Genomic DNA, 16,208 nt, shown 5'->3' on the forward strand with positions numbered 1-16,208 from the left:
AATTTGTAAGTTTGCTGTAATCTTGCCTGTCAAATAAGTGACTGTCAGGAATGTGAGATAACATCACTGCGTGTTAGCGGTGCGCTAGCCGCAACGTTGCTGCGGGTAAGATTCCCGGTGGCGCTTTTGTAACCTGTCTGAGCCTCGCCCCGCTACTCTATGTTTACTTTACTCTTCCAGAGCAGATAACGCCGAACATGAGACAAGGGGTCAAAGTTCTACTTCTCTTTGTTGAGGCCGGCTAGCGTGTAGTCGCAGAAGCTGAGCCTTTGTTTGATTAGCCATTTAGTCGTTAGCACCACACTCGGGTTACTGCAGCAAAACCAGTAACAGGCAATATTGTTCATTGCTCATAAAGGACTTCTTCAATTTGATTAAACGAATATATTCGGTTCATTGACGACTAAAATGTCTTTGATATGATGTTTAGAAAGTGTACCTTTTGGTTAATTCAAGACTCCTTGAGTACTCACCGATACCAAGTACCGAGACCACTAGCACTAATGTCACTTGTCACTTTCAACGCTGCTTTTCTTGTACAGGGTCACGGGGTATGCTGGAGCCTATCCCAGCAGACTTCAGCCGAAAGGCGGACTACACCCTGAACCGGTCGCCAGCAAGTCGCAGGGCAACTAATGATACATAAAAATTCAATTAGATAACTGTGAACAATAACCTCTGTGTCTTTCTGACGCACATGATTATTCACTGACGTGTCAAACGGCCGCTGGGTAGCACCAACTACTGGCAAAGAAGACTTTTTCAATGTCAGATTTATTTATTTATTTTGCCTTAAGTATCGGTGGCTGGTATCGGCCCGATACTCCCTAGTTGTTGTTTTTTTGTTTTTTTTAACAATTGAACATTTTTCTATACGTACACAAAATGTTCATTGGGGTATTTTTTTTTTTTAATCACCTTTGAAGTTTTACAAAAAAAACGCACGAGGTTAATTGAAATTGAAAGCGTACGCCTGACCGAAGATGCATTTCGGCACCGTAGCCCTCTGCTGTTGCATATGACAACTGTGAGATTGACTTGTCAAAGATGGATCTGTAACAGAAGCAAAAAGAATGTCAGTGTAAACAAATGCGGTCGCTATGCTAATTAGAAAAGGGAAATGTGGCTTGGGTTAGCAGTAATTTTACTGTGGGAGCAAAACAGGAAGTTGTGGCCCAGCAAACCAAACCATTGACTTGGAAGGGGGTGTCATTATTTCTTTACTGGAAGCAGCATGTGGTAACTTCCAGTAGTCATTGAGTAATAACTACATTTTTTTTTTTTTTTTTTTTATATATACAAACGATGCTCAAAAAGGAGAGACCGTTTTTTCCAACTTTTTTTTCCCCCCACATTTATTGTAGGCTCATCTGCTTCTGGTTTCGTTTTGTAAAAAAAAAAAAAAAAAAAAAAAAAAAAAAAGGCATGAATGTATGTTGTGTCATCAGTGAAGCTAACATAAATGAGTCTTCCGTATAGCTAATGTACAATACTGTGCAAAAGGCTTAGGCCACCATTAGATTTGTTGTTTCAGCAATGCCATAATGATCATCTATAATCTAGAATGCTGCTGCAAAGTAAGTAAGAAAAAGTAAAGTAATCCTGCCCCCACCAAGGCTGAAGTAAGAGCAGCCCGAGCGTAAATGGAAACAATTTAAAGAGCTTTGCATTTCTGTTCGTTAGTTAGCAGGCTACTTCCTGGTTCATGGAGGAGAGAAAACAAATGGGAGACGCCATTATGTTTGTCGGGGTTGGACAGCTGACTTTCAATCACCCCAAAAAAAAAACAACAAAAAAAACACCCTTATCCAGACCATAAAGAAAATGGATATCAATTGGTTGTTGAAATGTAATTGGATGTTCCCTCATTCACCATCCCTGTTCAACGTTTTGCAGACATTGGTGTTGTATTCAATTTAGCATTCTTACATCAACCTACTATACATCATTTATATGTTTTTATTTGTTCATTTTCAGGCACCAGCGACCCGTACGTCAAGTTCAAGCTGGACGGCAAGACCATCTACAAGAGCAAAGTGGTCCTCAAGAATCTGAACCCCATGTGGAGCGAGAGCTTTTCCGTCCCCGTGCGCAACCTCAGCCAGTGGCTCTACGTCAAGGTGGGTCATCACCATGATGATGACCGATACAAAAAAAACAAAAAAAAAAGTGTTTCATCTGTCACCGTGGTAACCGTGGCCGTGACAACGCAGGTGTACGACCGCGACCTGACCACCGACGACTTCATGGGCTCGGCCAGCATCCTCCTCAGCGACTTGGACCTGGACAAGTGAGCCCTGTCAATCATCTCTTTTGATGGATTTTTGAATGTTTATTAAAAAAAAAAACACACGTGTGAGCTACAAGATTTTAAAACAGGGGTGTCAAACATACGGCCCGCGGGCCGGAACCGGCCCCCGAGGAGGTTCGATCAGGCCCGCAGGATCATTTAAATGTGAAAAAAATGCATAAAAGACACAGAAATACTATTTTTAATACAATGCAATTCATGAATTATCCGCCAGAGGGCACACTGTTTTGATCAGAGTAGAAGGCAACATTGTGTAAAAATTCCTTTCTTTATATATCACGTTGTGCATTGCTGTATTTTTCATAGTTACCTGCTAAATTTTTGTGTCTTTGTACAATCAGTGGGATCAGTTGCAATGCAAATATGTGAATGATAAAAGTAAATTGCATATTTGTCTAAGGAAATCTAAGGTGTTTCATGAAATGTTTTGTAAAAGGAATGTTCATTAAATTTCAACATTTTCCTAATGTTCTTGTGCTTCTTTACATCAAAACAGAGGAAATGCTTGATATTTTGGTTATTTATAGCTGAGAATGGTATAATTTGAAGACATCTACCGAGGCCGCATGTGGCCCACAATGTGAAATGAGTTTGACACCCCTGCTTTTAAAATGCTGTTGATGTCTAGGAGACTATATGTTAGGTTCATTGAAGTCTAAATTGTTATTCACGAAAATATCTGTTAAATATGTTAAAAACTCATTTGTTTTTGTTTAGGAAAAAAAAAATTGGGGGGCTCAAAAAAGACTTCATTGAGGGCTTAAAATGCTCTTTGACATTTACAAAAGCATCTTAAATAGGCTCACTTTAAATTGATGTTCAGACAAACATCGTCGGGTTAATTCAAGACTAAATAATCGTTAAAACTAGAGACGATTTTTACCAGGAAAAAATACATAACACAGATTATCGTCCGATTAATTAAAAAAATATATAATGCAAACTATGAAAATGTAGGTCAAGCTTGAAATGTTCTTTGTTTCTTGATGTTTACGAAAACATGTTAGGAATAACACCCCCAAAAATATGTGCTATACCAGGACCGTGAAGCGTGATATAGCGGGGGATTACTTTGTCTCCCCAAATGTTTGTCTCGCTTTTATGAGACACGTTCCAGATGATATTTTGATTTTCCCATCTCGTTTGTGGAGGGTGAGCGAGCTGTGTCTGCGTCTGGACGACCCCAACAGCCTTGAGGATGACATGGGCGAGATTCTGCTGGACATGAGCCTCAAGCGCAGAGATGGAGACAGCCGCCGCGGACCTGTAGGGGGCGCCTTCGCACGCCTTTGTTGCATGGCTTCTAGCGGCAGCTTGTTGTTGTGCATTGTCATGTTTTTAAAGGCACAGTCAGTCATTCCAATTCGCAGTTGACATTGTTTTTTACTTTTTAGCATTCGATTTTTGAGCATTCAGATGTCAGAGTCTGAGCTGACCGTAGTTTGAAGCATCCGCTACCGACAGTAACTTAGTTTTGCCTTTACATTGCAAGCAGGAAAAATGACGTGTGAATTGTACAATGTACACCCGAAATGGCTTTATAGTGGCAAATCTTCACATCAGTAGGAATGTTGTGAAAATCACAATTTCTAGGGATGAAACAATTTATAGATAATTGATTTAAGTTGCTTAAAATATGCACCGATGTAAAAAAAAATAAAATAAAAAATTGATATTGAAATTTTGAAAAAAAAAATCATAAAAATGTCCAAAATTTACCAAACTCTCTTCACAGTAATGGCAAATCTTAACATCTATAAGAATGTTTTAAAATTCTCTTATCCATGGTTTTTTTTTTTTTTTTTTTAATTATCTGTCATTTTAAAGAGCTTTTCGGGTAAGGTTTGTAAAACTTTTATGACCCCTTTAATTTTAGGAGCTGTTTTTCATTTTGGGCATACGCTCTATGATTTTTATACAAATTAGCCTGGAAGTCTGACTTTGCCTTTTATTTGTTTAATGTGTTCAGTAAGTAACAAGTGTTGCATTGTGACAGCCACTGCCAACTAACCTGACTACTTTTTTTTTTTTTTTCGCACCTAACACGCATGCTCCCACCCGCAGCGCTGGCCACAAATCCGAAAACGCAGTAGTCGGGTAAGGCACGGCCACATTAACAGTTTGTTATCACGTGTATGCATCGTCATTTCTGCAATAGAAGACTATTACCGTTTTCATGCCAGGTGATGTTCGTTGAATGAACATTGTTTTGTTCATAAGCCACGTTCATTTTTAATTTTTTTTTTTTTTAATGGATCGAGTTGACATGTTAATAAGCAGGTTTATGAAAGTACATTTGGTTTAGTGAAGAATTATGTTGCCCTGACCAAATTGTGTTCAATGTTTACAAAAACAAATTGGGTTAAATTTGTATTTTATTGATGTGTCACGGCTACATTATGTTTACAAACCTATAAATTGATTTAATGGTAGTTGTTAAAAATGTTTAAAAATGTGCAATGGGTTCATGAAAGGCTTCATCTTTTTTTTAAATGAATATTTGTTTTGAATGAGCAGTTTCGCTCCCAGGATGATGAACGTTGATTTCGTTCGCGAAAGGTTTGGTATAGGCTTGCGATTTTATTATATATATATATATATATATATATATATATATATATATATATATATATTTTTTTTTTTTTTTTTTTTTTTGCAGTGAAGGTGGGACGCAGAAACGTCGTGGCCCCTCTTTTTAATTTTTTTTTTTTTTTTTTAAAGGTACACCAGCCCTGTTTACTGGTGTTTGATTGCATGCATGCTTTTTGTCGGCTTTTAAACCCACACGCATGTCTGCACGACGGCATGCTACCGCAATGCGGCGCTGCCTGCTTCACCGAGCATGTGCGATAATAACACATTAGGTACACCTGCACGCTGCAGTGAGATCCAGGAGGCACAAGTCGGGGGCCAGAGTCTCATAACTTGTCTGGAGTCAGACCTAAAGTCGGCCATTTTAGAACTTGAGACTCGCTTGAGTCAAAGTTATGAAATAGCCAACTTGACTTTGACTTGGTATTCATGAGATTTGACTTGGACTACCTAAATATACTTTTGATAAAATCAGGGAAAATAATGACTTGCCTTGCTTGAAATTTAGTGTGGACTCAACTTACTGAAATATTTTCTATTCAGTAACGTGGCACTTGCGAGAAAGTTGAATGTCAAGATTTGACACCTACTTCCGACTTGCACATGTGTAAACTTCCTCCCGCCTCTGCCAGGAGCACCTTAGGGAGAGGCGGCTGGCTCCGTTTAACTAGCGTTCCGTCTCCGACAGTCGGCTTCTTTCCAGCAGAGCTCGCGGCTGTCTGAGGCGCTGAGGAAGAGTCAGCTGTGGAGTTCAGTGGCCAAGGTGACGCTGGTGGAGGGTCAGGATGTTCCCGTCGACTCGCCGACCGGACAGCTTTTTGTCCGCTTCCGGCTTGGCGAGCAGCGATACAAGAGCAAGGTAAAAGGAAACCAAAAATAATAAAGTGGGGCGGGACCACGTCAAACTGTCAAACGGCATGGCAAACTTTTTTTTGTTCAAGCGCCACATTTATTCTTTTAAACTAAAATGATTATTATTATTTACAATGAATGAATCCAGTACTTATTTTATTAGCAATAGATTAACCAACCAAATATGTAATCATGTTAAGTTTGTATTTACAATTGTTTATTTAATCAATACCATTTACAATAGATTACTCAAGCAATTATTTCATAATTGTATTATGTTATATACAATTATGTTATATGTATGTGTACATTTATTTTACTATTATCTTTACTTGCAATGGATTAATTACTTATTGTATAAAATGTGTTAAAAATACTAAGTATCCTATATATGTAAAATTGTTTATTTTACTCATATTTTTGGTCTTATTTACTATAAATCAACAAGTGAATAAAACTACTATAAAAAAATACATTTTATTGAACCAATTAGCCCCCCCCCCAAAAAAAAATATATATACGTATATGTATAAATAAATGAATGCGACAAATATAGATAATGCTTGGTGAGTCGGGTTAAAGAACGAAGCAGGCTGAATGAGTTTTTTATTTGTTTTTAATTTTTTAAAAAATTTTTAAAAATTTTTTATAAATTGGTGTGTGTGTGTTTTCCCCCCATGCAGAATGTCGGCAAGGTGTCCAAGCCTCAGTGGAGGGAGAGGTTCACCATGAACCACTTCCTGGACAGCTCCAGCATCCTGGAAGTGGAACTCTGGTCCAATGAGGGGCGACGAGCTGAGGAGTGTTTGGGAGTGTGAGTCCCTGCACGCGGACTTCTTTTGTGTACGTTGCTTCCGCTTCCATACGATTCGATTTTTCACGCAGGTGTGAGGTAGATCTTTCCGGCGTCCCCTCAGATGAGAGGCAGCTCTTCACGCTATCGTTGGACTCGGGCCGAGGACGTCTGGTCTTCCTGGTCACGATCACCAGCTGTATCGGGGTCTCCATCTCGGACCTCCCCGTGGCGCCCCTCGATGATCCGGCCGAGCACAACAACCAGCTGGTCAACTATGTCAGTACCACTACGACCGCTTTGTTTTGGTCCCCACCAAAGAGGTTTTCTCCTTCTTTGGGCAGAAAAAAAAGACTGGAATAATGTCATAAAAATAGCTTAAAAATGTATTTTTGTTGGCAAAAATGTAATGAAATAGAATTTAAAAATAAGCGACAAGTTCATCAAGTTTCTCCTAATTGCAAGAATGTCTCTGGCCTTCTTCTTTAGAAGGCCACTAGATGGCAGCATTCGTCTGAAAACGAGTGTAATGTGGCCAGATGTTCTCCGTTACGTGCACAGTAATAATCTCATACTAATGCTCAGAAATTCCCAAAGATGTCTGTATTGGCAAAAAAACATTTTTTTTTTTAAACTAGCATAATTTCCCCAAGATTTAGTTTTAATTTAACACTTTAAAATCTTATCATTAACTGCCGTTAAAAAATAGCTCAATGTCCCCCCAATGAATGTCTTGGCAAAAACGAAAACATAACTATACATGTTTTTATATTTGGAAATACATAAATAAAGAGAAAGAAAATAAGTTTTTTATTGACAAACAAAATTAATCATAATATTGGCGGTTGTGTTCTTAATGTTGCATTAGTATCATACTTGTGGTGATTTCAGAGCCTTCAAAGGTCCTTGAAGAACCTCAGCGACGTGGGCTTTCTCCAAGTCAAAGTCATCAAAGCTTGCGACCTGCTGTCTGCCGATCTGAACGGTAACCTCAAGCTTTTTTTGGGTTTCCGGTGTCAAGTGCAAAACACGTTGCATGGTGGGAACCTTTGTTTTGCGTGGCGTAGGCAAGAGCGACCCCTTCTGCGTCTTGGAAATCTGCAACGACAGGCTGCAGACGCACACCATCTACAAGAGCCTCCAGCCTGAGTGGAACAAAGTCTTCACCTTGTCAGTATTTTCACAAAGTTATAAATTTATTTTTGCTATGTAATAATAGGAATGCAACTCACCTTCAACGCCAGAATATTTGAATGTATCCAAAAATTACACAGATCTTATTTAATTTTTGTTTGCTTATATTTAGTACTGTAAGTATATTTTTATTTTGATAAGCACCAACCACTCAAGAATTAGTTTGTACATTTCAAGACTTTAAATCATTCGTTCAAGTCGTAATTCAAACATTAACAAGAAGTCACTCAAACATTAAATAATCCACACAACAAAAAAAAGATGCTAAATATTGGTCACAAAAATTAATGTAGATACTAAATAATGCACACAGCAATGAATTTTGAGAATCAATGTACACAAGAACTTCAAATGTAAAAAGAAATCTACAAACATGAGATGATACGTGCACGACAAGAAATTTTGACAAATTGTGCAGAGCGAAGGAATTTAGCTGCTAAATAGTGTGCGCAATGATGAATTCAGACACTGAAATGAAGAATTTAAAAACAAAATAACAAAAAAAAAAAATGGAATTTAGACATAAAATATTGTACATGAAAAAATTAGCTGCAAAAAAAAAAAGTAAACGACGAGGAATTTGTTGTTGTGGTTCCACAGTCCTGTCCGGGACGTTCACGAGGTTCTGCTGGTGACCGTCTTCGATGAAGATGGAGACAAAGCTCCAGACTTCCTGGGAAAAGTGGCCATTCCTCTTCTCTCGGTACAAAGCCGCCTCCTTCTCTCCCTCCTCCGTCCCTTCGTCACGCCTTCCCTCCGGCGTAGTGTCGGCATTCCGTGTCACGCCGAGACGTGATCCGACTGGACTGGCGGTCCGGTTCACGGCCCGGTCGGTCCCGCGGCCCCGCTGACCCGTCTTGTGTTTGTGCTTGACGCAGATCCGCAGCAGGCAGCAGATCACCATGCCCCTGAAAAAGGAGGACCTGGGCAGCCTCTTCAAAGGCAACATCACGCTGGAGCTGGAGATCATTTTCAATCCCGTGAGTCCACGTCCACAATGTCAGGACTCCTCAAAGCGCCAACCTCCTCTGACAGATTTTTTTTTTTTTTTTTAATGTTTGTAATCCAGATCCGAGCCAGCATAAGAACATTCCAGCCCCGGGAGAGACAATTCATGGAAGATAATCCCAAATTTTCCAAAAAGGTTTGAGACACTTTTGATTAATTTCTCGCAAAGCAATTTCCTGGGCACCATGCCTCCAATAAACGACTTGCCCCTAAAAGAAGTCAAGAAACACAATTTTTAGTAAACAGTAAATAAGGTACTGATATAATAATATATAATAATAAATTAAATAATATAATAATGGCGCTCTCTCCATTTGAATAAAGAAATAGCCCGTATTATCGGTAGAGGTAGATGAAGGACCTCCAATAAATGACTTACCCCTAATAAATGTCTGGTGAGGTGTGACACTCTTGATCAATCTACTGTCTAGCGTGTTCTCCCTAACATCGATCGATGGTACTCTCTGCGCACTCTCTGCGCACTCTCCTTAAATACAGTAAATACAATTTCATTTCTATAAATAAAAAACACCCTCCAGTGACATTGAAGTTGCTCGGGGCTCAGATAACGACCAATCGCGGCTCACCTGTTTTCTGAAGCTGAGCCATGATGTCATCTTCAGTCGACAGAAGTGACAAAATGGCCGCCCCCTCAGCTAGCTAAAAACAAGTGGATTTCTTCTATTCCACAAATGCAATATTAATCAGAATGCCGTGTTTAGGCTAGTGGGCCTGCATAGAACATATTTTGGAAAAAGATGAAATGTTTGGCTTGACTTTTTCTCTTGATAAATACCAATTGTGAACAACTATACCGTAGAGTAGCGGCTTGGACTTTTTCGGAGGTGATATATTGGAAAATAAGGTAACTGTTGCTTTCCCTTTGCGATAATGTGATAATCATCATGAAACATGCAAAATGCCCGTGTCGCCTCTTTAATCCCACGCATAGTTGTTGTATATGTTATACACGCTACGTTATGTACCTTACGGTTCATTTTACGGCGACGTGATGGTGTTATTAAGATCTGAAGGCCCAGGTCCGAAACTCACCGCCCGCCGCTGGATTGCTGCAGATGAGTGGATCCAGTCCAAGTGTTCCTCCCTCGTGTGAAGTGGTAAAAGCAAAAGCGGCCCGCTGCTTCGAATTGAGCCTTAATGGCCGCCAACCGTGCCGTGTTCTGCCACATTAGTTTGATATACAGTGTGTGGGACAGGGTGCCAGACCGGGTGCCTGACTGTCTGTACTGCCCACAAAAGGCTCATTGTTGCCACACAATACATCGCCCGCTAACGTCCAAATTGGCTTACAGTGGCTGTGACGTGCGCTGTGGCTCCTACTGCTTGTTTTCATGTTGGACAAAATCAGGTCATATTTCTGACGTGGAACCCTCCCCGCCCGACTGCAGCGGAGCCCCGGATGCCAAAACACAGCCCCGGCACTTTCCAGCGCGCTGTTTGGACAGCCAGCTCGATGCTAATTTACGAAACATCGATGATGATTTGTCATCAATGAAGCTAACGTTCATGTTTTTGTAAACTTCAATCCAATGGAGCTCTTGTTAAAACACATTTGTGTAAACAAAATCATACATTTTAAGTCGTTTTTATGATCAAGACTAAACTAGTACATTTTTTCGTGAGCATCAAAGACGTTTTCGATGTTCTCGAGTCAAGGTTGTGAGTTGTGACTAGAACCTGCGCCACTTTACCGCTGCGCCGCCGTTCTAATCTTGTTTTAAATTTGTTTTGCAGGCTCTGGCCAGGAACGTGCTGCGAGTGCAGGCGCTGTACCGGGCCATCACGTCCACGCTGCAGTACGTGAAGAGCTGCTTCCAGTGGGAGAGCGTCCAAAGGAGCCTGCTGGCCTTCGTGGTGAGTTTTTGACATTCGCTTTATTAAGAACCTCTCAAGTTGCATTGTAAAGAAGTTTAGTTTTGTACTCAATTTTTGGCCATTGCATGCGAAACAACAATGGAGGAGTACTGAGAGGGGGCGGAGCTAGACTCAATGCAGTGAGTTGATTGGTGAGCAGAGAATAGTTGCTTCCAGAATGGTGTTGATAGATCGCAGGTGTTTATTCAAGTGGAAGAAACTCCCGGGTTTCTTTTTTTGGAAAGCGGAGATTCATTGAGGTATTTATTTATTCAAGTAAAACAGTGGCGTTTATTTGAGTCGAGCATTTTATTCAAGTGGACGAAGCACCTAGTTGTTTTTTTTTAACAGCGATATTTAACAGAGGCCAGGTGTTTACGTGGATGTAACACCTGGTGAAGAGGTCATTCATTGGGGTGCGGTGTTTATTCCAATGTAATTGGATGTTTAATTGTGTAATTGTGGTAAGGTTTTTATTCAAGTGCAAGAAGCGAAGTAAAAAAAAAAAAGTAATATTTAACTTAGCACCTATTTTTTAAGAAAGTTATTTTTGAAGGTGCCGTGTTTTTTCAAATAAATCGGTTGATTTTGAACTGAGGCCAGGTGTTTAAAAAAAACACCAATTGCTTGGTCCACTTAAAGAAGGTGTTTTATTGAGGCTAGGCATTTGTTCATTCGAGGTGTTGAACCTGAAGAAGAGGCACTTAATTGCAGCGCAGGGTTGATTTATTTAAGTATAGAAAGCCTTTAAGTGAGTCATTTATTCAATGAAGTGGCTAAAGAGCCGAGCATCTTTTAAAAAGAGGCATTTAACTGAGGCCAGGCATTAATTCAAGTGCACAAAAGACCCGATTTTTAAACAGAGGCATTGAATTGAGGTGATGCATTCATTTCAGTGGACAGAGCACTTTTCATACGAGGCGAGGCATTTATTTATTGAAGTGTACGAGGCACTTGGCGTTGTTTAAAGAAGGCATTTCATTGAGGCAGAGCATTTAGTACCACTACTTCCTGCCTGCATTATCGTTTGTGTTCTCACAACCCCCCTGCGGAAAGTGTCCCAAGTTTCTGGAAATTTCCCAGAATCTGGATCAGAAATGTTGCGGTTCCCTTTTCCAAGCCTCGCCGGGGGTCCGGAATGTTCCGAGATCCCGTGAAGACTTCACAGAATGATGACTCTATAACGCGGCTTTTTCTCTGTTTTTGTAAGCCGAATGGAAGTGGGCGGTCCTCGCCGGCGGTCTAGTCAAGGGAGATAAAGAGACACAGACACTGCACGGCCATCTGCTCTCATCTTCTCACACTAAATGCCTCACCTTTTATTTCCTTCCTTCTTCCTAAATCCCTACTTTGGCTCGGGTCCCTGGGATTACCGCCCTGGCACGGCCGCGCTTTCCTCCAGCATTAAGCTGGGAGATCCCGCCAGTAGCGACATTTGGTAGCCTTTCTTTTTTCTTTTTTCTTTTTTTTTTTTTCAACCGTGGATTGTGTTTCCCACTCTGCACATGAAACACAAGTCAACGATTACAATCGTTATGACCCAAGATACTTTTACAGCAAATCGTGACTTGGCCTTCACAACAACGAGTGAAGGCTCTCACGGAGGCCTGCACTTCACAAACACACCAAAACTAGTTTTCAGGCTCCCTAAACGCTGTCGAAAAATGGCCCTTTTATTTTTCAAATGGCAGAAGCATCGTTAAAAGAAGGTTTTTTTTTAATTCACGTGCAGTGTTTATTTCTTCAAGAAAACCTCATGCCTATATTTTTTGAGGAGGCATTTTGTTAAGGTGAGGCTGTTTGTTTATTCATGTGGAAAAGCAATAGGCTTTTTTATTTTTATTTTAAAGCCGTTTATTTTTTCCAAGTGGATGAAGCACCTGCAATATTTTTAAAGGTGCTAAATTGTTTCATTCATTTAGTTGAACAAAATACTCTTTTAAGGATTTGTTTAATTGAGGCGTGGCCTTTATTCAAGTGAACAGATTCCCTGTTATTTTTTAAGGAGGCATGTAAGTGAAGTCTGGCATTATGAACTAAACACCCGCAAGTTTACAAAAAAAGACAAAAAAAGAAGATCACTGTATTCATATATCAGGTCACTTGTTGCTAGGCAGAACTGCATAGACCAATAAAAAAATGGTCGTATGCTCATAATTTGGGGAGCAACTCAGAACAGAGCATAGAAAGGACAAGGAATCAGACTAAGAAAAGCACAGAGGCTCAGAACGGACAGGAAGTGGTGATGCGGCAAACAGGAAGTACAGCAGTTGCTGTTCTATGATTGGCTGAGTAATCATGTGACATGCGTGCAGGTGTTCCTGTTGACAGTGTGGCACTGGGAGTTCTACATGCTGCCCCTCATCCTGGTCCTGCTCATCTCATGGAACTACTTGCAGATCTGCTCCGGACACGCCAGTCAAGACCTGGTGAGCGTCGTCATGCTGCGGTTTGTCAGTTGTTTTTTTTTTTTGTTTGTTTGTTTGAAGGAGGTAAGCTGGATTTCCATTTTTCAACACTTTGTCCGCTCTGTAAATGAACAAATTTGGCAAAATGATTCTTTCATTCACTAACGTGAACATTGGCCGTGATTCTTCTCAGAGCAGTATGGACGTAGGTGACGAAGAGGAGGATGATGAGAAGGTAATGAAGGATAATCACCAAACTAATCGATTCCCAACAACACGCGGACAACGCAAGCGTGTTTATTTGCGTCGCTGATTATCAGGAATCGGAGCGTCGAGGTCTGATGGAGAAGATTCACATGGTGCAGGACATCATCATCAGCCTTCAGACCTTCCTGGATGAGGTCGCCAACTTCGGGGAGAGGATTAAAAAGTAACCATTACACTTGTTCCACATTTCATGTTTTGATAGTTTTGTCAGAAAGTTTTTTTGTTTTTTTTGTGTGTGTGTGTGTGTGTGTGTGTGTGGTTTTGTTGTTGTTCAGCACGTTCAACTGGTCCGAGCCCTTCCTGTCCAGCCTGGCGTTGCTGCTCTTTGTTATAGCCACCGTGCTCACGTATTACATCCCGCTGCGCTACCTTGTCTTGATATGGGGTAAGAGGCACTCAAAAATGACTTGAAAAAAAAATATATATATATATTACAAATGACTTGAGGTGCCACAATTCCAGCACCGTTTCATTTCATTTCTGCATTTTCTTTTATGCGGCGCTGACGTGCCAACATCAAAGACGGCGCACGCTTTGGCATCTTAACAGCGCGTGAAAATGGTTCAAGATTCAACCTCATTTTGATTTCATTAATTGCCTTGTGAGGACAAGCGGTATAGATAATGGATGGATGGATATTTAACGGGCGATTAAGTTAACATTCGTGCAATGCAACGCTATTTAATTGACATATTTGCGTCATTGAGTTGCTAACCAAAATCTGTCAAAATGAATGAAGTTCCAAAAAGATTAACGTTTGAATTCTGCTCAGCCAACAGATGCAAAAAAAAAAATCAAAGAAAAAGAAAATAGTTCATTCTAATAATAACATAATACGTAGGCGTTTATTGGTTTATTTTCTAATAAATTCAAAATTAAATTCAAGTAAAATAGGTTATTTGAACCCAAAAAAAAGAAAATTCATTATTTTGAATATTAAACATGGATTTTCGCTATTTATGGCCCAATCTATCCCCAGCAAATTGAGGGGGTCCACTGTACATGTCTGAAAATGGAAATGGAAAAAAAAAATCAATAAATAATAATAAAGAAAGCATCAAAGTCGGGGTGGTCCAAAGTGTGTAGGATTAAATAAAAAAAGTCTAAGAAATGACTGTGTGGGAAAGGAAAGATGTCAAGCAGAAATTGATGTTTAGTTGTGATGTTTTTGTTTGTGTGCCAACAAAGCGCTGAGTCTTAATGACGCCTCTCCTTTTCTTTCCCATTTTTTTTTCCTTACAGGCATCAACAAATTCACCAAGCGATTGCGCAACCCTTTCGCCATCGACAACAACGAGCTGATAGACTTTCTGAGCAGGGTACCGTCGGACGTGCAGAAGGTAAGCTGGACCATTCGGTTGCGTCAGACGCAAACAACAAACGTAATTCCGTCCTATTGCTCACTTGCCGCCGTACAAGTAGCCTCATCTTCGTCATTATAGAGTTTTACGGCGAAGGCTTTTATTTTGCCAAGACGAGACCGGCATCAGCTACATTTTAGTTCTTCTCACGTCATAGCAGGGTGGTCACATGACTGCACAGTGAACATTAGATATATGATAATATTCAGATTTTTCTTTTGAAGACAACTTCTGCTTTTACTTTGAAAACAGCTCTGGAGCACTATTCAGCTTTGGTTGAGGTTGGCGTTGTTATTGTTGTGATTTATGTTGATGCTGATGACGTTGTTCTTGTTGTTTTTAGGTCCAGTACAGCGAGCCGAAAGGCATCAAGAAAAAGAAGACAACGTAAACCGACAAATACTGAGGACCAACACGCCCACCTTCGTCATTTATTGATGACTTTAGAATATCTTATTTTTTTTATGTACTTTATACTTTTGAATACTTTTGAGTACTGAAACCACAAGACAGCAAAGGACAGACTTGTTTACTTTTCATTTCATGTACTTTTTGAATGGTTACTCCTAATATCTGATGTTTTATTTTATTTCATGTTTTATTTTATTTTATGTTTTTACACACGCACAGACACACATATATGTATATGTATATATGTATGTTTATATATATATGTGTATATGTATGTATATATATATATATGTATATATATATGTATGTATATTTATGTATGTATATATATATATATATATATATGTGTATATGTATTTATATGTATATATATATGTGTGTATATGTATTTATATGTATATATATATGTGTGTATATGTATTTATATGTATATATATATGTGTGTATATGTATTTATATGTATATATATATGTATGTGTATGTATATATATATATATATATGTGTGTATATATATATATATGTATATATATGTGTGTATATATATATATATGTATGTGTATGTATATATATATATATATATATATATATGTATATATGTATGTATTAAAAAATATGTATTTACGTATTATTGTCTGGCATTCTAACAGCAATAAATGCAGTGTCACGCAAAGCGAAGTGTCTTTCCTCTTGGTGACGATGGCCATCCATCGCCCCCAGCCCCCCACAGTGGCTTTTGGGCGTCGCCATTAGCATCGCCATGAGGACTCTGACGACCTGCTGTGACACCTGCAGCCCCCAATCCCAACATCTCAATCCACTCAGATGAAAGCACGAGGTAGTGTTTTATGACAAATAAGCCGTTACATAAAAGTTGTAATGTGAGTAAAAAGTTGACAATACTCCATGATACAAAAATTAAAGGTGAAAATTCAGGAAAAAAAGTCATGACTTTTAAAAAAAATAATCCGACAAAAAGAGTTGTAAAATAAACGTTGGAATATTATGTCAATAGTTTTATTGTGAGAGTCACAATTTCGCAACAAATTCATAATTTTGGTCAGAAAGAAAAGTCACTTGTGGAAAAAGAGAGAGTAAAAATGTTGCGGTTGTAATTTTAAGAAAACAGAATTCTGAC

The 16,208-nt window shown here is 39.3% G+C and overlaps 1 protein-coding gene across 7 annotated transcripts in view; it reads left to right on the forward strand.

Moving 5' to 3' along the window:
* Positions 1–15,421, forward strand: part of mctp2b (multiple C2 domains, transmembrane 2b) — a 28,058-nt gene extending 12,637 nt beyond the window's left edge. The window contains exons 4-22 of one of the 7 annotated variants that reach the window (XM_086025882.1): positions 1,978–2,120; positions 2,214–2,290; positions 3,463–3,577; positions 4,376–4,408; positions 5,592–5,762; positions 6,439–6,569; positions 6,641–6,827; positions 7,440–7,533; positions 7,616–7,718; positions 8,343–8,445; positions 8,621–8,722; positions 8,812–8,886; positions 10,506–10,625; positions 12,941–13,054; positions 13,227–13,268; positions 13,354–13,463; positions 13,576–13,685; positions 14,543–14,640; positions 15,005–15,418. In XM_086025882.1, the coding sequence (XP_085882008.1) occupies positions 1,978–2,120; positions 2,214–2,290; positions 3,463–3,577; positions 4,376–4,408; positions 5,592–5,762; positions 6,439–6,569; positions 6,641–6,827; positions 7,440–7,533; positions 7,616–7,718; positions 8,343–8,445; positions 8,621–8,722; positions 8,812–8,886; positions 10,506–10,625; positions 12,941–13,054; positions 13,227–13,268; positions 13,354–13,463; positions 13,576–13,685; positions 14,543–14,640; positions 15,005–15,052 (1,976 nt within the window). In that variant the 3' untranslated portion in view covers positions 15,053–15,418. Of the gene's footprint in view, positions 1–1,977; positions 2,121–2,213; positions 2,291–3,462; positions 3,578–4,375; positions 4,409–5,591; positions 5,763–6,438; positions 6,570–6,640; positions 6,828–7,439; positions 7,534–7,615; positions 7,719–8,342; positions 8,446–8,620; positions 8,723–8,811; positions 8,887–10,505; positions 10,626–12,940; positions 13,055–13,226; positions 13,269–13,353; positions 13,464–13,575; positions 13,686–14,542; positions 14,641–15,004 lie in introns of all 7 variants that reach the window. The other 6 variants (XM_086025883.1, XM_086025884.1, XM_086025888.1 and 3 more) reach the window with 6 other exon arrangements.
* Positions 15,422–16,208: the final 787 nt, after the last annotated feature.

The sequence above is a fragment of the Filicampus tigris genome, chromosome 3 (assembly GCF_054856515.1).
Source record: "Filicampus tigris isolate MCC_2025a chromosome 3, RoL_Ftig_1.0, whole genome shotgun sequence".
In the NCBI taxonomy this organism is placed as follows: Eukaryota; Metazoa; Chordata; class Actinopteri; order Syngnathiformes; family Syngnathidae; genus Filicampus; species Filicampus tigris.